This window comes from Physeter macrocephalus, unplaced genomic scaffold (genome assembly GCF_002837175.3).
Source record: "Physeter macrocephalus isolate SW-GA unplaced genomic scaffold, ASM283717v5 random_1159, whole genome shotgun sequence".
Taxonomy (NCBI): domain Eukaryota; kingdom Metazoa; phylum Chordata; class Mammalia; order Artiodactyla; family Physeteridae; genus Physeter; species Physeter macrocephalus.
The window spans coordinates 1-24,608 of NW_021146754.1; the positions used below are offsets into that span (position 1 = coordinate 1).

Below are 24,608 nucleotides of genomic sequence, written 5' to 3' on the forward strand. Positions count from 1 at the left end.
GGCTCGCAGCCCTGCTCTGAGGGAGGCATATGAACAGTCCCATTTTACAAATGGAAAAATAATGAGCCCGTGGTCAGTGGGCTGGAGAAACACTCGTGGGCAGCAGGCTGATGCCTGGCCTTCCGGAGGTTCTCCCTACATCCTCCCTGACAGACAACCAGAGCCTGAGCAAGGGAAAATAAATTCAGAACTGTCATCAGTTCGGAAACTATGGCTCGGGGAAGCTTGATGAGAGCTGTCTCCCAAAGAGGTAGCTAGTGGGGGCAGAAATGCTAGCTTGGCTGCAGGGAGGCCTGGACCAGACATCTTGGGGCACAGTTTTCCCCCCTGAAGTGCTGCTGGGTTGATGGAATTTTCCTCTGCCATTTGTTGCTTCTCTCCTGGGCAGGATCCTGGCCTCTGACTGAGGAACGATCCACAGAGAGTGAGGTCAAGCTTGAATGAAATGTCCAAGAGCGTCCCACGCAGGGCAGCATCAGGGCAGGCTGATCTGGGGGTTCTTCAGGAAGAAGGCCAGCTTCTGGGCCAGGGCCCCCAGCTCGCCTGAATTGGCATACTGCAGGAGGTTGCTCTTCCGCACGAAGTAGTGTCTCAGAAAGTGCTGGCTCACGCACTTGTGCAGCTTCCTCACCAGCCGCAGGAACGCTCTGCTGAAGACCTGCCAGTCCTTTGGGTGGGGATACTTCTCACAAGTCCAGAAGAGCAGTGTCTGTGGAAGGAAGAGGCGGTGTCAGACATCGTCCCGGTCTATTGAGGACAGTGTCTTCAGGAACGTTCCTGAGCTCACGTGGCCTTGGAAGGAGACGGGAGCCCCAGGGGCAAGCTGGGTCTGCCGTGGATTTACGATCCCCAGCATTGGACGGGCTCTCAGCCTCCTCCTGCTGGTTTCCTATGCCTCTTTGGTAATTTATTCTCTCTCCACTGTCATTTCCAATGATCACCAGTCTCCTAAAATTCACGATTCCCCACACCTGGCAGATGCCTTTGCCTCCTTTACAGGGACAATTCCTCCCGCGTGCAAACCAGCCATCGTTCCTTCATTTGGTATCTTCCTCTCTGCATCCCCCTAGCCTGGGAAAATCCCTCTGCAGGGCTGGGATCTCCCCTTCCGGGAACTGTAAATGATTGAATTTCTTCTTCCTCATTGGCTTTTAAATCTATTAAAGCTCTCCTGCTCCCCAGGTGCCACATCTCCCTCCTGCCCTAACTCTCACCTCTCTGCAAATCCAGGTTTCTGCAGAGAATCATCTTAATAATTTGTCATTTCCTCTCCTCTGATTTCCCGCCTTAACCCACTCCAATATGGATTCTTCTACCATCAGTCCTCAAAGGCTGCTCTCCTTAAGGTCCAGTGATCCCCATGTTTACTAAATGCAACAGGCGCTTTCCAGCTCTCACCCTACCTGACCTTTCAGGGGAATCTGGTTCTCTCATGCATACCCGCACTCTTGAGCCATTCTTCACTTGGCTTCCAAGTGGGTTTCTCTGAGCAGTGCAGCTCCTCCTTGGAGGGCTCACCCTCCACCTGCCCTAATGCTGGAGCTCTGGGGACTCCGTTCCAGGCCCTCTTCTCCCACTAAATATAGATAGCTTGCTATTTCTTTTCTCCAGTTCCCACTTCTCCTCTGACCTCCTTACCTGGTATCTCTTGGCCATCTGAAAGTTATCTCAGTCCATATGTCCAAACTGAACTCCTGGCCCTCCCCCACATACCTCGTGTGCTTCCAGGGTTGTTTATCCAGCCTGTTACGCAAGACGCAAACCTACGAGTCATTCCTCTCCCTCACCACCTCCAATCAAGTCCTGCCAATCCTCCTGCCTACGTATTTTTCAATCCACCCAATACGATCACCCTCTCCAACCGTGTCTCGCCCGGACCTCTGCCACAGCCTGCACCTCTTCTGGTCACCATCCTATCTGTCGTCATACACACTGCAGCCAACGTGATCTCTTTGAAATATAAATCTGTCTATGTTTCTTCTTGTCTAAAATACTTCAAAGTCTCCCCATTGTTTGTTAATTAAAAAATACCATCCTTAGCATGGTTCGGTTGACAAGGTTTTGTCCCTCCCTTCCCTTCCAGCCTCATCTCGCCCTGTGTTCTCCCTCGCCCTTTCCTTCTAGCCACACTGGCCTCGTTTCATGCTCTCTTCTATCACAGGGGCTTTCACAACCCACTTCCTCCGTATGGAGCGCACTTCCTTCCCCAACTTGTCCAGGAAACTCATCCATCAGATCAAACTTCCCTATGACACCCATTAAGCACTCTCTTCATCCCATACTTCTCATATGCAGCAATGACGACAGTGGTTGTTGTTTTCCTATGTATTTAGGTGATTCCCTACTAGATGGCAAACTCTATGTGGGCAGAGGACTAGACCTATTTGTATTCGTGCTGATGTTACGACATTCAGCAGAGGGACTGGCCCACAGGAGGCAGTCAATTGACATTTATTGACTGAGTGAAATAATTAATGTTTGGGTTTAGATGTTGAGTATTTTGAAAATACAGACTTTCCTAAAAAGTAAAAGAGCAGTTTTAGGTTCACAGCAAGATATTGAATGTGTTTTGATTTGGAGTACATTGTTTTGAGTAAATGAGTTGGAGATAATTTCATGCTAGTCAAGATAACCTAGATAAAAAACATGTTTTAATTCCTCTGGTAGTTAAGCTTTTATCTCCCTAAGCAAACAGAAGCAGTTAAGCCTATTATAAGCAAGGCCTCTGTGCCTTTGAGCAGGTTTAGGAATAAATAAGCCAACGAAAGATAAGCTCTTTCTTCACATGAAATTGCTATGGGGGAGAAGCCTCTTTGGGGAGGAGGTAAAGACCTTCTAGGAGGTGCCCATGATTGGCACATCCTTCCTGATGCTGTTTTGCAACCCAGTGTCTTCCACTTTCCCCAGACTAAAGTCTTGGCAAGGATCCTGCACACTCAAGCCATCATCCAGGATGGTATCTCATACCACATTACCAGCAGCCACATCCATCCCAATGCCTCCATGTGAGAGAATTCTACCCTTGGACAAGGGTGGAAGACGAGGGGAGAAGGCAGTCAGTACTGTTTCGATTTCTCAACAAATAACCCCCTTTTAAATGCTCATTCTTGAGAATGCACAATTTTATTATGCCGTGTAGGTGGGTTAGGGAAGACTAAAACAGGGGACCTTTAAGGAGTTGCCCTGAAATCCTCTAGATGATTTAGAAGCCACTGGAATACAAGTAAATCCTGGATGGAATGCAGTTTTGAGAGCAGTCAAGGGCTGGGAGGCCCCTGGTGGCCCTATTCAATCTTTCTAAAATACTCATGGTACTTAACGTGTTTTCATTCATCCTAATTGAAGTCAGCAGTGAAGTCAGTGGTTAGTTAAGAGTATGAGATTTGATATGATACCATCTGGAGTTTCCTTCTCACTCTGACTTTTCCTAGTGTGGCCAGTGGAAAGGCAAGTAAGAAAGAAGCTAAATCCCCAAAATGAATTAGACTAGCTTCAGAAAGTACGTGTCCTCGATCCAGGAGAACAGGTGTGTGTTTTTAGGGGGACATGTTTGGGGACACTTTAAGAATGTTGAAACTGGAGAGAAAGGCCCCAGTATGTGCAAATGAGATGTTAACAGATTCTTGGGGGGTCAGGGAGAACAGGTTATCAGAAAAGATAAGAAAGCAAAGCAAAGATGCACAATTTTGCTGGGGGGAAAAGTGGAATAAAATGTGAAGTCATTCATTCAGATGATCAGCAAATATTTACTGAGCAACTACTACATATAAAGCATTGGGAGAGATACAAAGGGATCTGTATGAGTTGCCCTTAAATAGCTTGTGTTAGGCCTGAAAGAGTAACACAGGGCTGGGAAATGGTTGTCTACTGGATGAGACGAGGCCCAGGTAGGAGCATGCAAGGAAGGCACCGCACACCCCAGGGACCTGTGCTCACCTGTGTAGAAGGTCAGGGCGAAGGGCTGAAGCTCCAGGATGGATACTAGCTGGGCCGGGGCTACTAAGAGTCTGATACCTACCCCCTCACAGTGTGCTGCACGCAGTATTACCCGAGCATCCAGTTCGCCATGGGTGGTCAGAAATTTGAGAAAGAGGAGCTGAGAGTGTGATCAAAGGCCATCTCCCCAGGGGCGACCCCCTGATCCCCCGGTCCAGGTCAGGTTCTGCTACCCTGAGCCTTCCTAGAGCAACGCTCCTCTCCACCCCAGCATTCCCCCACGTGGCACGATTCTACGCACACCTGCAGACTGATTGACCAACGTCTGTCTCCCCTGCTGGACCACAAGCTCCATGAGAGCAGGAACCACATCTGCGTTTGTTCACCTCGTACCACCAGGTGTAGAGCACACAGCACGTGCGGGGGCAAGTGACTGGCCCACAGGGATCTCAATAAACATTTGCTGAGTGACTGAGTGAATGCATTTATGGCTGTCTAATGGTAAGTCCTTGGCTGGTGATTTGCAACCCAGAAGTTCAGGTTTGCTGCCAGGTTTGTCAGGTACCCCCAACATTTCCTGGTTTTCTCCTCTGCACAGGGTGCGTGTGTGAGTGTGTATGTGTGTGCGCATGAATGGCTGCACTTGGGCTAGAATGCGGACTGAATGAGTCATAACGTGAGGGAAAATGTGAATCCATCTCAGGTTTGAGGAACTCCCAAGATTTCACCAGACTGTAGATTTCTCAGGGGCGGAGACTGCATGCTGTCATTCATTTCTGAACCTCAGCCGGGTTTCTGGCACATAGCGCTTGTGTTGGTTTGTTGAGTGAAATAAAAGGAGGGGAGAGGGAGAGGGAGAGAAGCCAAGACAGAAAGGAAGAAAGGGAAGAGGGAAACTGGAAGAGGGAAGAAAGGAGGTGGAGGACAGGGACCCTGTGGACATGCATGCTGCTGGGGCTGTATATCTCCATAAGGAGTACGAATCTGTGAGATGGCAAATATGGACCCTAGGCCCCCTCCTACTCGTCACACACACCCCCGTTGTGAGTGGCTCTGGTGACCCTGCAGAGGCCGCAGAGGGACCCACCCAGCCCCAGCCGCCCTGGCCCTCTAGGCCGGGGCAGCACACTCACCTGAAGGTGGTAGGACGTGATCACAGGGCTTTTCCCTGGACACCAGACGTCCTCCTTCATCTGCCTCACGGCCTGAAGACACTTCCTGCGGCAGCCCCCGTCCTCATCCAGCTGCTCCAGCAGCACCTGTTCAGCCCGCGAGAAGCTCAGCTGCCAGTGATAGTTTGAACAGGCCAACAAGCTAAACCCAAATGACTGGGGGAAGAGAAAAACAGCAGGAAACGAGAAGGATGATGCTGGTTGAGGAGAAAGCCACCTCCGAAGCAGTCCACTAGGAGGGGGGACCTGCCACTGGGCGAGCAGCACATCCCACGTGGGGACGCAGAGGGAGCCTCAGGGGAGCCCCTTGCACGCAGGCAATTAACTGGGGAGGCTGCGTCCACTTTCTCTTGGGCAGTGGTTCTCCAACTTGAGCCTGCCCCAGAATCACCTGGAGGAGGACCTGTGAGAACACAAATTGCTGGGCCTTGCCCACCGAGTCTCATTCCCTAGGGCCAGAGCGGGGCCCTGGAATCTGCATTTATAACAGATTCCCAGGTGCCCCTTCAGGTTCTGGGGATCTAGTGAAATTTCAATTTTCCTTCCGAAGCTGGTTGGTGTGAGAGCATCTCTGGTGAGCCGGGACCCTGCAGGCTAATACCTTGATGCACTGCACTCTCTCCGCAGAAGGCCAGCGCTTCAGACACGAAGGCCACCGGGCTTTCTTGGACCAGGCGGTGGGGATCTCCACTGAGGGGGTCAGCTCTAGTTCCACCCGACCTATGGAGGTTTCCACGGCAACTCGAACTGCAGGGCGGTCCATTAGCATGCTGACCTTACCTGGTGGTAAATGACAGACAATGGGAAGACAAAGCTTGGCTCAATACTAGCGTTCAAAGAAGGAATTTGGGAGCTGTGGCTCCTACCAGCTCCTGGTAACTGGTGGGGCAACTTTCAAGCTTCAGTAGCACACCAGGGCAGCCTGTTTATGTCAACACTAGACAATCAGCTAAGTAAATATTGATAGAAACATTGCTAGAAAATCTCATTGTTGGTGGGGTTTACTTTTTTCTTTCACCCTCCTCCCCTACCTTTTCTAAAAAATTAATAGACTCTTTCCAGAAGGCTCGACTGAAAGAGACAGAGAATACAAGGAAAAGGTGTAGCTTTTGCTACTGTAGGATGAAATCCAAGCATTTTTCTATAACCCCTCCATTCCACCCAGACGTCGACCCCATTTAGGACAGCCTCAGACCCCTTACTTATTCATTTGCCTTTGGTGGAGTTCAGCTTAACCTGCCTCTTAACTAAGTCACAGTCTCAGAGATGGTATTTGTTCCCACCACCCATTAACCAGCCTAGCCTCAGATGGATTTATCATCATAAGCCTTGAAATCATAAAATACTTCCAAGTGTGGCACAGCCGCTGGCTTGAATAGTCAAGTAAGCAGAAAGAAGCCCTCCCTGTCTTTTCCAACCAGGCAAAGAGAGGGAGAGAAAAGGAATGGATCTGGGAAAGTTTTCCAGCTCATACATTAGAATTCATTTCCAGTTTGTTCCCCCTTCTTTCAACAGATACACGGTAATGTTTCGTTTGTTTGCTTGCCGTCATCGTAGATAAGGATAAGCCGTCTTGAATCGGGATCTGTTATTTTGCTTTTCCTTGCTCAGAGAAGGAAACGGAAACTTAATTTATTAATTGTGTTAGGCTGTTCAAAAGGAAAACACTCCTCTCCTTCGCTGGGGTGTGATAAAGAGCTTATTGTCTGCATCTCATCAGAGCTGTGCAGACAGGAACATGACAACGTCTGGCACTTCAGCATTATTTACTGAAAGCACCGCATCAACCTGGCCCAGTTTGAATCTCTTATATGCACTTTCACTATTAACAGTGTCGCAGAGTGAGGTGAGCAAATGTTGGCACCAGCCTGCCTGGCCCACACCCTGCTTCGGTTACTCTGCTAACTCGGTGTGTGACCTTTGGCCTGTTACTTAATTTCTCTAAATCTCAGCTTTCTTGTCTGTACAACAGTTAGAAAAATGATCCTAACTCTAACAGGGTTGCTATGAGTATTAAATGAAATAATCCATGAACGCACCCTCTACATGGTAAAAATCCATTCAACATGAGCTATTTCCATTACAGAATCTTTCAGAACTATTCTGTCTAGACAAGCAAAAGTACATGCAAATCCTTTTCTTTCTTTACAAGTGGAGTTGCATATTATTCAGCAGTTTGGTTTTTCACTTAATTATGTTGCACGGGCATTTTTCATAACTCTGTGTGTGCATATATACATCACACACACCCCATTATTTTTTTAATTCTAATTTATCTTTTACTTCAATTTACTCCACCAATGAGGAATATATGCAAATGCAAAAGTCAACAAAGTATTTTAAAAGGGAAATGAAAAGGAGGGATTTCTGTTAAAGTCATATGTTGGATTGGAGATCCCCAAACCCACTGCCAATAAGACATACAAAAGTTTAAAAACATTATTTGTATGTAATGAGACTGACAGAAAGTAGGAGAATCATTTGAAACTAGCAATGAAGCAGGAACACCTACCCAGGAAAGTACTAAGTGGGAGAATTGCCAAAATACCCTCATGGCGTTAAGCCTAGGTACTTACAGCTTCTGTGTATAGAAACTGCACAGAGAGGAAGAGAGGAGGTCTAATGGGCTGAGCCTGGGGCTTATGCTAGGTGGTAAGCCTCACAAACCAGGAATCAGGAAAAGCTGTACCTTGAGGGAAATTATGAACTAAGAGAAAAAGACAGATTTTCTTGTGGGCTCTGGATAGTTGATTTAATACAAACAACAACAACAACAAAAACCAAGCTCTTCCCTCCTCCCTAGAATTTCAAAGGCGTTAGTCACCATCCTGTGTTTAGGGCCTGGATGTTTACATTCCCAAATCATCTAGGTACGATTGTACTTCTGAGAGTACCAGGAAAAATCAAACACAAGTCTTCTCGGAGAAACACACCCCGATATGCACATGGAGTGTGAATGGTGTTGCATAGACGGGGGGAGTGGGGCTCCAATCCATTATCGACACACCTCGTGCTTTTTAAAGGCCGCATGATAGTCCACTAGGCAGAGGTAGCATAACTGATGAAGTCAGTTTTCCTTTGTTAGCCATCAGATGATTTCTAATTACTTACTATTACAAAGCCAGTTCAGTAGATATCCTCAGGCATATTTCTTTGTGTATCTGCAGGAATGTATCTTTAGAACTGGAATTGTTGAATTGCCAAGTAAGCACATAACAAAAATAAAAATGGACTAGCTGCCCTTTGGAAAAGGAGGCACCAATTTACACTTCCAAGAACAATGCATGAAAATGCCTATTTAACCATACTCACTCCTGCACTGAGCATGATTATATGTCAGCCTACTAGGTGTTTTAATGCATATTTCTTTTTTTTTTTTTGAGGTATGCGGGCCTCTCACTGTTGTGGCCTCTCCCGTTGCGGGAGAGGAGCACAGGCTCCGGACGCGCAGGCTCAGTGGCCATGGCTCATGGGCCCAGCCGCACGTGGGATCTTCCCGGACTGGGGCACGAACCCGTGTCTCCTGCATCGGCAGGCGGACTCTCAACCACTGCGCCACCAGGGAAGCCCAATGCATATTTCTTGAAATGTGTGTTAGATGGAGCATTTTTTATTTTTACTAGCCATTTACATTCTTTTTCTGTGAGTCGTGCTTTTCAGTATTTCTATTGGTCTGCTCATAGCTTTTCTTATTGGTTTATAGATACTCTTTTATTATTAAGGAAATTAGCCATTTTCCCAGTTTGAAATTCACCTTTTTACTCTGTGTGAACAGAAACATGTGTGTGGGCAGGTGTGCACATATGCTACACTGTACAGTAGCTTAGGATTTGGGGGTTGTGAGAAAATTATAATTCGAAAAGATTCATGCACCCCAATGTTCACTGCAGCACTATTTACAATAGCCAAGGCATGGAAGCAACCTAAATGTCCATCAACAGATGAATGGATAAAGAAGATGTGGTGTGTATATATATATATATAAAATGAAATATTGCTCAGCCATAAAAAAGAATGAATAATTTGCAGCAACATGGACAGACCTAGAGATTATCATACTAAGTGAAGTAAGCCAAAGACAGATATCACTTATATGTGGAATCTAAAAAAAAAAAAAAAAAAGATATAAATGAACTTATTTACAAAACAGAAGTAGACCCATAGACATAGAAAACAAACTTTTGGTTACCAAGAGTGAAAGGGCATGGGGAGGGATAGATTAGGAGTTTGGGATTAACATATATACACTACTTATAAAATAGATAACCAACAAGGACCTACTGTATAGCACAGGGAACTATACTCTATACACCGGAAACTAACACAACATTGTAAATCAACTATACTTCAATAAAAAAGAAAAGAGAAAAAAAAAAGATTTTGAGGTTGTCAAACATAATCAGTTCCTTACGGCTTCTGGCTTTTTGTGTTTTGGTATGTCAGCGGTTCCCAGATGTGCTGTCCCAGCACACTGGAATACTGCAGTCAGTTGGAGTGTGTTGTAGTGGAAATGTGCTAATAACAAAGATCTGAGGTTGATGAGTAATTTGCGAAAGTACCCAGGTTTTGCAGCTAACATCTTGGAAACGGTGCATAACCCAAAGACTGTCTTATCTACGCCAGGGGAGTAATCTATTGAGGCCGCGGAAATGTGTTGTGAGTATGAATTCCATTGTGTGTGTCACAGCAGAAAAAAGAGCTAATTCATATTATGGGGATTAGACAGATGTAAAAAGCACATGATTTTATCCTCAATCTAGGGGCGTGAGCTTCAGGAAACACCCAAGCAGAGGGTTTTTTTTAGAGCAAAATGGAAATGCCAGACATTTTCCTTGTACATTTCCTGATTGGCTCACCTGACAGGTGACAGGTTTCAATTGCATTTTCGACCAGTTTCCGGAACACCTGGAGGACCTTGGCGGGCACAATGTCCCCGTCAGTGTTCACATCTGCCTCGTGCCACTGCCACAGGCTCTTCAGAAACTGCTTCACCTCCAGCCACTGATGCAGGCCCTCTGGGTCCCGCAGGGGGCAGGACAGCCGGGCGCCCTGCAGGGTGTAGTAGCGCCAGCGCTGCTGCCGGGCCTCCCTGTACCCGGCCAGGCCTCTCATCGGGACTGTGATGAGGAGCTGGGTGGGGGCCAAAACCTGGGGTTAGGAAAGGAGGGAGAAGGAATGTGAGTCCATAGACTCGGGAGGTGGCAGAAGCCCTCAGGGAGCCGCCCTGCTGACCCAGGCCACTCAGTTAACCACTCAACCCTTAGCAATGTGACAAGGAGGACAGAACTGCGCCCACCTGCCCGCCTGTTGGCAGAGGATTCCGTCTCTGTTGTGCCACTAGCCCATTGTAACGCTTCGGGCAAAGAAATTAACTCAGTGAGGCCTGGGTTTCATGGATCTGCAAGGAAAAAGAGTGAAGTGGACCCGGAACTCTAGAGGCACCTAAAGCTTGAGGGGAGGGGGACAAAAAGCAGGGAGGGGAACTAGTCGCCACTGCTTTCTGCACCTACCAAGCACTGCAATTCTTGTGCATTAGCCTATCTCATGTTCACAGCCACACATGAGGTAGGCTTTGCTAACATTTCCCAGATGAGGAACCTGAGGCTCAGAGGAGCTCCAAGTCTCCCCAGGGACACACAGCCAGTCAGTGGTAGAGCCGGAACTTGACATTAGGTCTTCCGATTGCTTGTTCAATGGTTAATTGTCTCTCCTGAGCTGGTTCTTAGTCAAGAATCAATGACCCGGGATGGGTGAAAGATCCGGTATGAATTAAGGGTGCGAAGCCAGGGGAGAGGAGGTGAAAGAATTCTGCAAAATGCCTCCTTTTCTTTTTGCTTGTACTGATGACCCACAGGCAGTGTTAATGACTAATCCTTACAGGATCACAGGTGACATGAAAGCCTGTTTGTTGAGACAAGGTGAGCTATTGAGATGATTCTAAGTTTAATGGGAAGAAGTAAACACTAAGAATCTACTTACTCTGTTTCTACAGGAACCGGGAAAGCAGTGGTCAGGACAATGCTCCAAGAGATAGAACACATTAGTCCACAGTGCAGTACCACCAAAGGGAAATGACCTTTAATCACATCACACAGCAGCCCACTCCGCCCTGCATGTTTCCCCATCACTCAGCTATACACTGGAGGAGCCACCTCCTTTCCACGGAAAATTCTGACAGTGGAATCTGGATAACCTTTGCCCAGGGACCAGTCAGTGGTGAATTCAGGGGTGAACACCGAAATCAGCAATAACTGATTCTGCCTCATTTTCATGGAACAGTAGTATGGATGCTTTACCTGATGGGTGCACATGACTTCTGGTGTCCGTTGAAATGTGGTGGGATTAAAACAAGGGAAGGGGGGATCTAAACTATGGCATTTAAAAACTATATATTTTGGGGGACTTCCCTGGTGGTCCAGCGGTTAAGACTCTGCGCTTCCACTGCAGGGGGCACGGGTTCGATCCTTGGTCAGGGAAATAAGATCTCGCATGCTGTGCGGCGTGGCCAAAACAAACAAAAACAAACAAAAAACCCCAAATCTATACATTTTTTGAACCCACTTCCATGTGAATCCAAGAACACAACTATCATGTTATTAGTCACAAAAATGGTGGTTAATAAATGCTTATTGAATTTGGGCCAAGATAAAATAAAAGCACTTTTATATGCACCACTGTAACTATTTTCAAAACTTATATAATATGCAGGATACAGTGTATATAAGTACAAGATATATTTTAAGCTATGAATTCTAAGTGAGACCACAGAAGGAAATTTCTCCAGATAGAGTTCTAGGAAAAGTGGTGTTATGTTTCTATTCCTAGTCACTTGCCTATATTTGTCCTGTTTAGGTTGGCAAGGTAGTAGAGGTGGGCAGATGATGTTCTGACATTCCTGGATCCAATCTAATTTTATAATTTTCATCCTGGAGTAAATTTCCTAAAGTCTGATTCTGTCCCCAAGTCCACAAGTCCCAGCATCTTGTGGGCAGTCCTTGTACCCACCAAACTTGAAATGTACTGGACTAGCAATGGTCTTTCGTTCAGGTACTAATTCTTTTGCTTCCTCATTCATTCAACAGAAGTTGAGGGTCTATCATGGGCCACACACTATGCTGGGTGCTAGGAAGGGAACAATCAAGAAACATGATCCTTATAAGCAAGGAACTTATGGTCTTGTGTGAGAGCTGGGGCATGCGTACACATAAGTTTAATACTTATATGAAAGGGGTGGGTTCTTGGGTGTCACAAGAAAAATCAAGATAAAGGAGCACAGGGATTCAGAACGATTCAGAGCCTCATTTCTCTCATCTCTAAAAGGGAGCAAACCATAATGTCTGTTCCACTAGGCTGTGTGCAGGTTTGGGTGAGATCATTTCTGTGAGACTGGCTTGGCCCACACTACAATGTTGCATGAATGCTGGTTGTCACACACGGGCCCTGGGGGCTTACAGCTCTGTGGGATTCCTCAGCAGGGACAGAGTTGTCAGCTGCTCCTGCAGTTCCTAAGGGCCACCTCTTCCACTTTCTTCCTTCCCCCACCTGTAGCCCATCCACTATCACTTTCAACTCTTTTCTCACCAATGCCTTGAGTTCCCTCTACCCAGTCCCCAATCTATTAAATGGGTGCTTAATAAATGAATGTGTGCTTAACTGAACTTTAACTGGCTCAGTGGAACATGCTTTGGAATCAGAAGCCACAGGTGGATTTCTGGTTTTAGGGCCTAATATGACTTGATCAAGTCTTTTGACTTTTTTAAGCCTCCATTTTTATCATCTGTAAAGTAGGAATGTGGGGCTTCAACTGCAGTAACATCTATGCAATGAGTGTGAATGGTAAATACTAAGAGATCTTGTTAGTAATCTTAGTGGTGCGAGTGCCTGACACATGCTGAGACCACCCCCCATTTCCTGGCTCGCTGGGTGGGCACTTAGAGCCAAGTGACCCACATACCTTAATGTTCTCATTGTACGTGTCAGAGTAAAGGACGGCTTGAAATCGAATGTCTTGGTAGCTGATTTCTGTGGTCAGATGATGGACAATTTTCTGCACCTCTTCCACCATCTGGGAAATCCACTGGCGCCTCAAGTCCACCTGGGTGTGAAAGGATCAGCAAAGGCAGTTATTCCCGGATCAGGCCCCAAGGAAGTGACGAGACAGGGCACCAAGCAGTCAGCTCAGAAAATCCTGCCCTTCCAAGAACTCCAGGAGAGATGAACTTAGGTCTGATGATACTCGTTGGTGCCTCAGTGTTCTCTTCTGAAATAGAAGCGTTGCTCAATATTTATGTAGTACTTGCCTTGCGGTAGGTGCTGTCTAGGTCCTCGGCATGACAGTGAACAGGACAGCAGCAAACAAGATAGATACTTGCTTTCTAGTTGAAAATACAGGACACGTGCGTATGTGTGTGTGTATACATACATGCACACAAACATATATACATATATGTGTACACACATATGTATAATGTAAGATCAGGTATAAGTCCCAAGAAGAACAATACAATAGGATAAGGGACTAGAGAATAAAGGGGCTGTTATTTTAGACCGGGTGGCCAGGGAAGGCCTCTCAAAGGAGGTGAGACTTGAGTGAGTCCTGATGACAGCTTGGGAAAGCAAATTCCGAGGCCCCTAAAGCAGAAGCAAGCTTGGCAAGGCTCAAGGGCCAGCAAGGAGGCCTTTGCTGTGGTTATAGGAAAAGAAGAAGGAGGGTGATAGGAGATGAACTTGGAAAGGATGGTGGGGGCCAGGCCATCCCACAGGGTTTTGTGAACCTTGGTGAGACTGTAAAATGGGATAAGAATGCCTGCTGTCCAGGTTGATGAATATAAAATAGTCTAATGCACATGAACATGTGGCGGATTGTTTTCTGTATGTCATCAATAAATGATGGTTCCCTTCTCCCCTGCGCTCACCCCCTCCTTTGGCTCCTAGACCCTTAAGAAAAGGTGTGCACTGATGTTTCTTCTGAATCTGCACAGCAAGTCTCCAAGAACTGGAAGGGGCTCTTTGTTAGGCTCTTTGTTACGTTGCTCCGGAGGCACCTACAGGCTGGTGTATGATAAGAGTCTCCCTCAGAGATGCTGCAGAGTGTGTGTCTTATATGACCTTAAGTACAATGATCAGGTCTATACTAGCTTTTAATATCTTCTCCTTGCCACCAGCAGCCACCCACCCCTCTCCGTGTGTTCATCTCACAACATTCATCATGGGAGAAGGGACAAAGGACAGCTTTCTTGAGCATCTGTAAACTATCAAGATTCTGCATCTTTTGGAGTATATAAGTGGAAGAGAGAAAAGAAGGTAGTCACAGAGAGGGGCAGGTCATTTGCCATGCCCAAAATAAAGGCAAATGCTTGTAGAAGCATAATTAAGGGTCCCTCCAGTGTAGGACTTCTCTGATGTGCTGGGATTCAATTCCATTTGACCAATTTTTGTTGAACATCCACTTCATGCCAGGTTCTGTGCCTACAGTGTTGTCAAGAGGTTGACAGATAAGATGACAAAGCAAGACCAATAAACTGGAAATTAAACTTACAGCCATTAGTGCTAAGTATAGGTTTGCAAAGGATGCTAAGGGTACACAAAAAAGGGAAACTGCATCTAGACTGGAGGCCTTCCTGAAGGCATGGTATATCAGAGTTGTATCTTGAAAGGTTAGCAGGAGTTAGCTAGAAAGAGAAGGTTGTTCTAGAAAGAGAAAATGGTAGATACCTAACACAAGGAGCACAAGGGGAGAACTGCAATTATTTCTACTTTGTTGGAGCAGACGTTGCCTTGGAGGAGAATGGTGAGGTGGGAGAACAAACGGTGAGAGGTCTTGAATGAAAAGGAAGAAGAATTTCAAGAACAAAGTCAACAGTAAGTGGCTGAGTGAGATAAGGCCCCCCAAATGCCCGTAGAGTTTGGTAACTAGAACAGGACTGATGTGTTTGGGGAAACCGTGGGTGTCAAGCCAGATGGCAGTGGGTTTAGAGAGAATGGGAAACCAGCAAGTGAAGTCAGAGGTAAGAGACTCCTCCCGCAAGTCTGACTGGGGGAAGGAAAAAACAAAAACAAGGACAGCAACGGGTTCTTTCAAAAGGACACACATGTTCGAACATGTTTAGATGCTGAGAGAAAAGAGCCAGTGAAGAAGGAAGAGGGCAGAGAGCAAAACCCCTGAGCAAGGGTTTCCCAGCCAGGAAGCATTGTGGAAATCCAGAAACCTGGTGAGGAGCTAGTCTCCATGTGTCAGAAGGAAAAGAAGATGGGTGCAAATGCAGATAAAAGCATAGAGATTTCCTGCCTGACGTCAACAGGAGACAAGGCAGTGCGTTGAGAGTGAGGTGAGAAGAGGAAGGCAGGGAACTTCAGGGTGACAGACATGGGCAATAGCTTCTCTAAGGGACGAGGGGCCATTTGGGCACATGGGTAAAGGTTGCCAGGCAGAACCAAGACTCAGCTGTGGGTGCATGAAGCTGTGGGATACCAGTGGGCTCAGTTATAAGAGGTTTTCCAGTACCTCCCGGCCCTCCAGGGGTAACAGTGGAGGTGCTGAGATTAGAGTTTGCTGGCAAGATCTGGAGAAGAGCAAGGGAAGGGGTCAGTGGAGGGCCATGTTTTCGAGCCTGGGCAGAGAATGGATGAAGCCAGTTTGGTAGATCAGGGGACATTGGACAAGTTCAGGGGCCAGACATCTGATCAGAAATAGTGGGAAAAAGTAAGACAAGGGCTAACTAGATAGAGCGTTGCAGTCAGAATGGTTGGGAAATAGTAATCTCGAACAGTTAAGTTCTCAGAATGTGTTGAGGACTAAGGCTAATTTCCCAAATCTTCCAAGTCCACTGATGTGAGTCCATAGAACTTGACTGTTAGTAACACAGTGGTGACTCTATATATGCAGATACATTTTGTTTCCTATGTTAATAAACTAATGAAACATTCATTACCGTATTGATACTATCAAATAATTTTTAATTGATAAAAGCTTGAAAGTGTGTGTGTGTCTGTGTGTGTGTGTGTGTGTCTGGTGTGTGTGTGTGCGTCTGTGTGTGTGTCTGTGTGTGTGTGTGCGTGTGTGTGTGTGTGTGCGCACCTAGTGGGAACAGTTCTCCATTGTGAACCTCATCTACAAGTTATGCCGCCATTTGATGGTAGAATTTTCTTACCGGCAGGACAAGTTCAGACACCCCTTAGAAGACACCTATAATTTCTCATTCATTATTCCTCTTTATGACCTGTTTTGACATGTGAAGATAAAAGTCAGAATAAGGAAATACTTTTCCAGGCCTAGAGCCACAAATTCTGGTTTTAATTTTCTTTATCTGTCACTTTTGCTGCAATTTAAACTCAGGATCTTAGAATTGGAAGAATCTCGGAAATCATCTTGTCCGGTATCCCTTTACAGAAGGCCAGAGTGACAGGGTGGCCCTCCTAATATCACACTGGTACTTAGCAGTATGACTAGACCTAATGCCCAGGTTCCCCAACTCTTCCTTCTGTCACACTGTGCTACACCCTCAATTAGGAGTTCCAGAAATAATACCTACCTTTATCCTCTTTCTGAACCTGACCATGCCCTCAATTTGGAGTTCATGAAATAACAAGTCCAAAGTTGTTCTGGCATGCCGCAGACACATAAGGGCGACACAGCAGGGGCCGGACAGTGATGCAGGGCTTAACCAGAGCTGTGGAGGGAGAGCCCTGCCTTGGACAGGCCTGCCCCAGGACCCAAGCCACTGGAGTTGAGGGGGAGTCGCTTTCCTGTTAGGTGATGGGCAGCCCCTTCCTGCCTATGTCTCTGGATACACTTCCTGCCATTGGTTCTTACCAAACAGGATCACAGAGCTATTCACTGGCCCCCAAGGGGGTTTGGGCTGGGGGTTTCCCAGGCTCAGTCCCACATACCTCTTGTCACTCCCATGGTCTAAACCACAACCCAGAAGCCCCAGGCTGTTTCCCTTCGCTTGTCCTGACCATGCCTAGCGAGGTAAGAAGATTCCATTTCACTGCGTGGAAAAGCAGGAAATGGGGCCTGAGGCAGCTTTACAGGGAGTGGTCTTGGTGAAAGAAGGAGGCTCCACCGCAGGTAGAGACCTGTCGCCAGCCCAATGTCAGAATCCCTTTGTTGCCTCTCAAACTTCAGGAAGCAAGCTAAGATACCAGTTGTAACCTTGAAGCAGCCTTGTCACTAAATTTATTTCACAGCAAAGCTTTGAAACAAACTTAAGGAGGAAATATGATAATTTAAGAAGATGGATCAAAGCCCATTCGGTCCAAATTTTTTTTTTTTTTTGGCTGCTCCCCGCGGCTTGTGGGAACTTAGTTCCCTGACCAGGGATGGAACCTGGGCCCTCAGAGTGAAAGAGCCAAGTCCTAACCGCTGGACCACCAGGGAATTCCCTCAAGCAGTCCAAACTTCACCTCGAGTGCCTGTTTAAGTTTCATTCACGTCCTCTGCTGATTAGGTCAATGCACAAAGGTTGGGACTTCCCTGGTGGTCCAATGGTAAATAATCTGCCTTCCAATGTAGGGGATGCGTGTTCAATCCCTGCTCAGGGAACTAAGATCCCACATGCCAAGGGGCAACTAAGCCCACGTGTGGCAACTACTGTGCCCATGCGCCTCAACTAGAGAGCCTGAGTGCCGCAAACTGCAGAGCCCACGTGCTCTGGAGCCCGCGCACCACAACTAGAGAGAAGCCTGCATGCCTGAACTAGAGAGAAGCCCAAGTGCCACAACGAAAGAACCCGTGCGCTGAAATGAAGATCTCGTGTGCTGCAACTAGGGTCCGACGTAGCCCAGATAAATAAATAAATAAATAAGTAAGTAAAAGAGACTTTGTCTTAAAAAAATAAATCAACAAAGAGAAACACTTTGTTTCTAAAGAGAAGCATTTGTGGGTGTGGCAGAGCAAAAGCAGAAATGAATTGTGGTAAATTAACCAGGCCCATGATGTTGATGTGGTTAGATCATCTAATCCAACCCCTGCATTGCACTGACCCTGCAAAAGTTATGCCACACTGCTTAGCGTGCAGATTTAGTCACTCTAACTAAGCAGAGTTTACTCAGAAACAGTCATTAGAGACTGTTGGCACCTTTAAGGTTGCCATCCATTTTTTGTGGGCCTCCCTCCAGGGCTTGTCTATGTGCCCACACGCATGTCCACCTCCCCAAGCACAGCGTCAGGCCCATTGTTGTCCCACATCATTTGCTACTATTAATAGCTCAAGTTTGTGAACAATTTCCTGTTTCAAATATAAATTATTGAGAATTCAAGGTTATTCCTTATAATTACATCAGTCTGACTCACTTGTATTCCCACATGCTTTCCTGAGAGGGAGGTAGGGGGTATGCTAAATAGGGCACCAGGAACGCCACACAGGCCTGGCCACACCGAGGAGCATGTGGCCAATGCGAATGTCATCCATGGTGAGTGCCACTGGGGAAAAAGGCTGAGAACTTCCTTCTAGACAACAGGAAGTCAGACTTTTAATTCTGGAATTGCATTAACTCCAATAATCAGTTTAAAAAGGTGGTGGGGCGGGGGGGCGCAGACACTGTCTCTGTCTTCCAGGGGTTAATAATTTAAAGGCACGGAGACTTACATTCAGTGAGCCATACAGATAAGACATCACATTCTCCATCTTTTTAGACTAATTCTTCCATGAACCAAATGCTTGGGCCCCACAGGATATTTGCAGCTCCCAAACAGCAGAAGCCATAGCAACAGCAGCACTGTGGAGCTAAGACTGGTGGGGCTTTACTGTACGCAGGATACTTTATAAGGGTTAGCTCCTTTGAGACTCCCGATAATCCTTTAAGGTGGATGCTGTGATAATCCCCATTTTACAGAGGACAACACTGGAGTTCAGAAAGTGTAATAATTTACCCAGGGTCCCAGAGTCAGTAAGTCACAGAACAGAAATCCACACCCAGGCAGTGCCCTTGTTCATAATCACTGCACCTCTCTGCCTCCCCAAGGACAAGGAGACTGGGAATGAAACCCGCTAACTGCTTGAATGGGGTTCTAGTAGCTGGAAGGCCTCTCCTCCACTTGTTAAAACCCTATGCATTACGCATGTGCTAAGGCTTTGTCATCACTCTTTCTGTGAAACGCCTCTCCCATCAGAGGTCACACTGCTCTGTTCCCCTCCAGCACCTTGTTTAAATCTCTATGTAGTGGGCTTCCCTGGTGGCACGGTGGTTGAGAATCCGCCCGCCAATGCAGGGGACACGGGTTCGAGCCCTGGTCCGGGAAGATCCCACATGCCGTGGAGCAACTAAGCCCGTGCACCACAACCACTGAGCCTACACTCTAGAGCCTGCGAGTCACAACTACTGAGCCTGTGTGCTGCAACTACTGAAGCCTGTGCGCCTAGAGCCCGTGCTCCACAATAAGAGAAGCCACTGCAATGAGAAGCCTGCACACCACAATGAAGAGTAGCCCCCGCTCACTGCAACTAGAGAAAGCCCATGTGCAGCAACGAAGATCCAATGCAGCTGAAAATAAAATAAAATAAAATAAAATAAAAATAAATAAATCTCTATGTAGCGCTTGTGATGTTAAGCATTTGCCGTCTGCATGGGGAACTTCCTCCTTTTGCCTTTGGGGTTATGTGCAAAATCTGCAGGTGAGATAGGGCCACCCTTAAAGATACCCAAACACAAAATTTCTCTCTCACTAAGCAGGCCACATCCGGACCTGTGTTTTGGGCACTGTGTTTTGCACTGTGTGTGTTTATGGTGATATAGAGGGTTTAGCAGAGGAAATGTGGTTTGGTGTAAAAAAAGAATAGGCTGAAACCGCAGCATCTTCACTAACTGTGTGACTTTGGACACGCTGTTTAATCAGCATGAGCCCTGCTTCCTCCTCTGTTAAAATGGAGGTAATATGCACGTGTCACATGATTGTTGATTAAATGAGACACTGTAGGGCCTCAACCTGCTAGCACATTTAACACTCGTCTTGCATTATCTTCAATGAGCCCTGAAGATACTTCTGACCACATACGTGCAATGATACTATGTGAATTCAAGGGGAATAAAGATATCCAAGACACTGTTCTTCCCTCTGGAAACTTATAAAGAATAAAATGATATACTATTTAAGTTGCCACCAAGATAACAATAGGAAAGGCGTCAGGAGTCAAGACGCCAAATAAATATGATCAGTGATCATTATGATGGGAGTTCACAGAAAGACACAAATGTTTTGTGTTGGGGTGTCAGATTACTCTTTCATGAGCAAGTAGACTCTGAGCTGAGTTTGAAGGATGAGGATAAGCCAGAAAAATGAAGAAGAGACAGGATATCTCCCCAGGTCGGGGGGAGGGACGCTCTGGCTTGAGACCTTCTCAGGGCACAGTTCTTGTGGGACAGGGCTGTCAGACTCAACCACCTACAGGGCGGAGTAGGGGACACACATGGGGCGGGGTGGTGGGGGGAGGCGGGTGTCAGACCCAGCAGTGCCGCAGCCTCCAGTGGGACAGACACTCAGCTCCAGCCCATGGCTGCCAGGTAAGAAACTGGGACCTGTGGTTGCCAGATAGCCTGATTTTTTTTCCAGAGAAGATGGAAAGCTGGATTTCTATGCAAAATCTCATTATTTTGAAATGTTTGTAACAAATTTGACAAAATTAAAAAATTCTCTGCAGGCCAAAGAAAACACATGCACAGGCTGGATTCAACATAGAGAGCTTTTGTTTAGAATTTCTGTGATTGAAGATGCAGGGAAGCAGAGCGTAGAAAGATAAAGTATTATTTGAATGCCAGGCTAAAATATTTGGATTTTTTTCTTTCAGAAAACATAGGACAATGGGGAAATGCCAGCTAACGCCCCTTCCACGTATAGCCCCCAAAAGGAGAAATCATTTTGCTTGCTATAATTTTTATTATGATAAGTTTTCCCTATTTATCTCTATTAATGGTTTTGCCTAAGAAATCAACTTGACTTATCATTATAATAATGAACTCTGCTTTGTTTACTCGTAAAGGCATGAAAACCCTAGACCAGTGCCTAACTCTTTGTTTAAATGTTTTAGTTTTAAGGGTGGCTCTGTGCCTTAATCGCTTCGGCTGTAAATGGAAAGGCTTAAACTAGATAATATTTAATGTCCTTTCAAGTTCTAACATCCAAAGAGCCTATGACTCTATAGAGAAGAAATTAAATTAGTTCTTAATTGATGCATACTAAAAATATAGTGGTAATACATACATATTTTAATCTAGCAGCTTTACAGTTTTCAAAGAGCTTTCTTATTTACTCTTTTTCAAAGACCCCACTAAGATCCTATTATCACTCCCATTTTACAGAGAAGAAAACTGAGGCTCAGACAGGTTAAGTGTCTTGCTCATGACCACCCAGGCATCAGTGGCAGAGCTGGAGTTCCACCCCAAGTTCTAACTCTTCCTTCCACATTCTACTCCCAACGTACCTCTTACACTAGAACTTCAAAGAGAGGACTGAAATATGGTAAGTCCCTGAACACTCTTACGGGTGATGGTCTTGAGTTCCTGAGGAGCATTTTCTGTATCTTTGGAAACAGGCTGAAGTTCTCTCTGCATCAAGGTTGGTGGGGCGGGAGGGAGGGAGGGGCGCATAGGAGAGACCCGTATCTGTCCTTACCTTATTCAGCAGGCCATCTTCTAAGTTTCCTTCCATTAGGGATTTCATGTCTTCTTGGTCTATGCTGAGCAGAACAGCAACGTCTTGGTTTGTCTCTCAGCAGAGAGAGCACTTGTGCCCAGATTTCTCAGTGATATTAGTCTCTGGGTGCTGACTTTCTCTGGGAATGTGTATGTGGACCACAGACTTGCCTTCTCAATTCTTCATTCAAGCTCTCATTTCCAAATTGTGAGCATCCATCTTTCATCTTTTGGGAAATTAAAAAAAAAAAAAAGAATTGAAGAAGGAGAGTTGATGAAACTGCATTTGAGTCCAGCCAAATTTTACTCTATTTAGCTCTGTTGATTGGTGCGTTGACCGAAGGGCAATTTTCCAAGTTGTATTTCCCACTCAAATACTCAAAAGTTCCATTCCAGACGGAAATGCCCCATAGTTGGCTTCTTCCGAACTATTTATGCTCTTATCCTGACACTAGATGCACCTTTGAGCTCAGTATCTTATATCTCCTTGTTCTAATCCTGTTGACAGTAAATATCCCTTGCCCTCCAATCCAGACAACCCCACAGATGGATTTACCTTCTTTACAATAAACAAATAAGAAACTGCCAAACAACCAGCCTGGCACCCATGATTATGCCTACAAACAAGTGATCAGGACACAACAATTCGCATGTGGAAACACGCACACACACAGGCATTGACACAAACAGGCACACACACACTCAGGACACAATTCGCATGTGGAAACACACACACACAGGCATTGACACAAACAGACACACACACACACAGGTATGGACACACACAGGCACACACACACACAGGTGTGGACACACAGGTATGGCACACACACACAGGTGTGGACACACACAGGCGCACACACACACACAGGTGTGGACACACACAGGCACACACACACACAGGTGTGGACACACACAGGCGCACACACACAGGTGTGGACACACACAGGCGCACACACACAGGCGTGGACACACAGACACACACACACAGGTGTGGACACACACAGGCACACACACACAGGCGTGGACACACACAGGCGCACACACACACAGGCGTGGACACACACAGGCGCGCGCACACACACACACACACAGGCGTGGACACACACAGGCACACAGAAGCACACCCAGGAACGGCAGGACAGGATCCTTCCGCTCACCTGCTGACCTTTAAATCTCCCTCTTCCCACCTGAAAGCTAGCAGTAAAAATAAAGTCAGTGTAAACAGGCTCCTCAAGAGTCGAGGAAACACTCACATCTGGTTTTGCCAGCACAACTATGTTGGAAAACAGCTCAGGCAGCAAATTCCCAGTCTGGCTGGCTGGGGCTAGTTTTATTACAGAAAAAAAATTTCACAATGGCTTGATCTCCCTGAAACTGGTAAACATCAGAGTCTGCTATCAGATGATCTAAAGGTATTAGAGCACTTCTGGGAGCCCAGCTCAATTCGGAGCAATGTTCCAAAGGCAAGTGTTTTTTCCCAACCCACCTCTGAGTGCATCCTCTGGGTGCTCAGCAGCCATGTTGGGCGCCCGGGCTGCTCTGTGTTCTGTAACCACAGCATTCGCATGTCTTCCCGAACTTGGCACCATCTGAAAGCCACATCCACATCAGAGCTCTGGCTGCTCCGTGCTCCACCCACCTCACTAATCCCAGTGTTCCGTCCAGCTTCTACAGCTCCCCTCTGGGAACCTGCAGTCTGATATGAATATGGTAAAGCCACCCCTCCTCAATACCGCCTCAACTTTTCATTTTCTTCCATTTGTAATTTTAAATCTCCTTCTTTTGACAGCAAATGTTCCCGAATATTTCAGAATCTTCTTCTTTTGCTTTCTCTTACCGCTGGTCAGTCGTTCCAAACTATCAGGTTTTCCACAGACCAAGAGTCTCTTCCCTCTGTGCTTCTTGCATTTCAGAGTTCTCTTTCCACCTCATTTTCAACTTCACCAAAGTCCTCCTGTTTTTCCCAGGTGTTCTTGCTGTTGTCCTTACTTCTGCTTCACTGTAATCGTTAATGCAGGAGTCCCTTTCCTCTGGTGGGGCCTTTCCTATGATTCTAAGGTTACCCCAGTCACCCATCATCAGATGCACAAACTTTCATCCTTTTGTGCCTGTGGTGGCCTTACCTCAATTGCTCCAGTACCACAGCTGATCAAAATGCTGAAAGCGGCATTCTTCCCTCGTGCTAGGGTCCAGTGACACTTGCCAGATGTGAGCGGGGAAAGCAATGAACAGGGCCAACTGAGGAGCCTGGGAGAAGGAGAAGGAGCACGTGCTCAGGGTGACTTACTAGAGTCTCATTTTACCTGGATGCCGTGCCCAGGAAATGGGGTGTTGTATAAACACAACCAGTTCCCTGCTCCATGATGTTCCTTATGGGAAAAGGTTTTGAAATACAGGGCAGTCCCACAGACACAGGTGCTCTGACAGATTGGTAAAGACAAAATTTCTTTGTAGATAGAGATCTCTGGCTAATTGGATATTATATCAGCAAATATTTATTGAGCAACAGATTGCCCAAGGCGCTGTGCTGTGTCACTGAGAGGGATTCAAAAGGGACTCAGATTCCCCTCTTTGCTCGGGAAATAAATATCCTCGTTTCTCATGACTCACACCACATGCAAGTATGAACATGTAAACCAACTTTAGCTCAATTTCCGTTGTGAGGACCAAGAAGTTATTCTTTAAAGTCAGTTTAACAAGGCATTCAAACCCTAAACCATCAATATGAGAAGGCCTGGGAAGATCATGTCCCCTGGTTCACCAGCAAAGGTGTTTGTTACTGATTTACCTTAGTGGCCAGGATTTTCATACCAAAAAGGGGAAGTGTTGGCTTGATTCAGATCAATCTTAAATATACAAATTTGTTAA

The 24,608-nt window shown here is 46.3% G+C and overlaps 1 protein-coding gene across 8 annotated transcripts; it reads right to left on the minus strand.

Moving 5' to 3' along the window:
• Window positions 1-6: 6 nt before the first annotated feature.
• Window positions 7-24,096, minus strand: MAB21L3 (mab-21 like 3). 8 transcript variants are annotated; one of them, XM_028487024.2, is made up of 8 exons: window positions 23,864-24,096; window positions 23,227-23,329; window positions 21,718-21,964; window positions 13,063-13,203; window positions 9,965-10,256; window positions 5,710-5,888; window positions 5,070-5,264; window positions 7-709 (listed from the first exon to the last, which is right to left on the minus strand). In XM_028487024.2, exons 3-8 carry the CDS (start codon window positions 21,763-21,765, stop codon window positions 476-478), a joined length of 1,089 nt encoding a protein of 362 aa, XP_028342825.1. In that variant the 5' UTR covers window positions 21,766-21,964; window positions 23,227-23,329; window positions 23,864-24,096; the 3' UTR covers window positions 7-475. The 8 variants fall into 8 exon arrangements, with proteins under 8 accessions (XP_028342825.1, XP_028342826.1, XP_007101731.1 ...); XM_028487025.1 differs by lacking the exon at window positions 23,864-24,096 and adding an exon at window positions 23,578-23,857; XM_007101669.4 differs by lacking the exon at window positions 23,227-23,329.
• Between the last annotated feature and the right edge of the window lie 512 nt (window positions 24,097-24,608).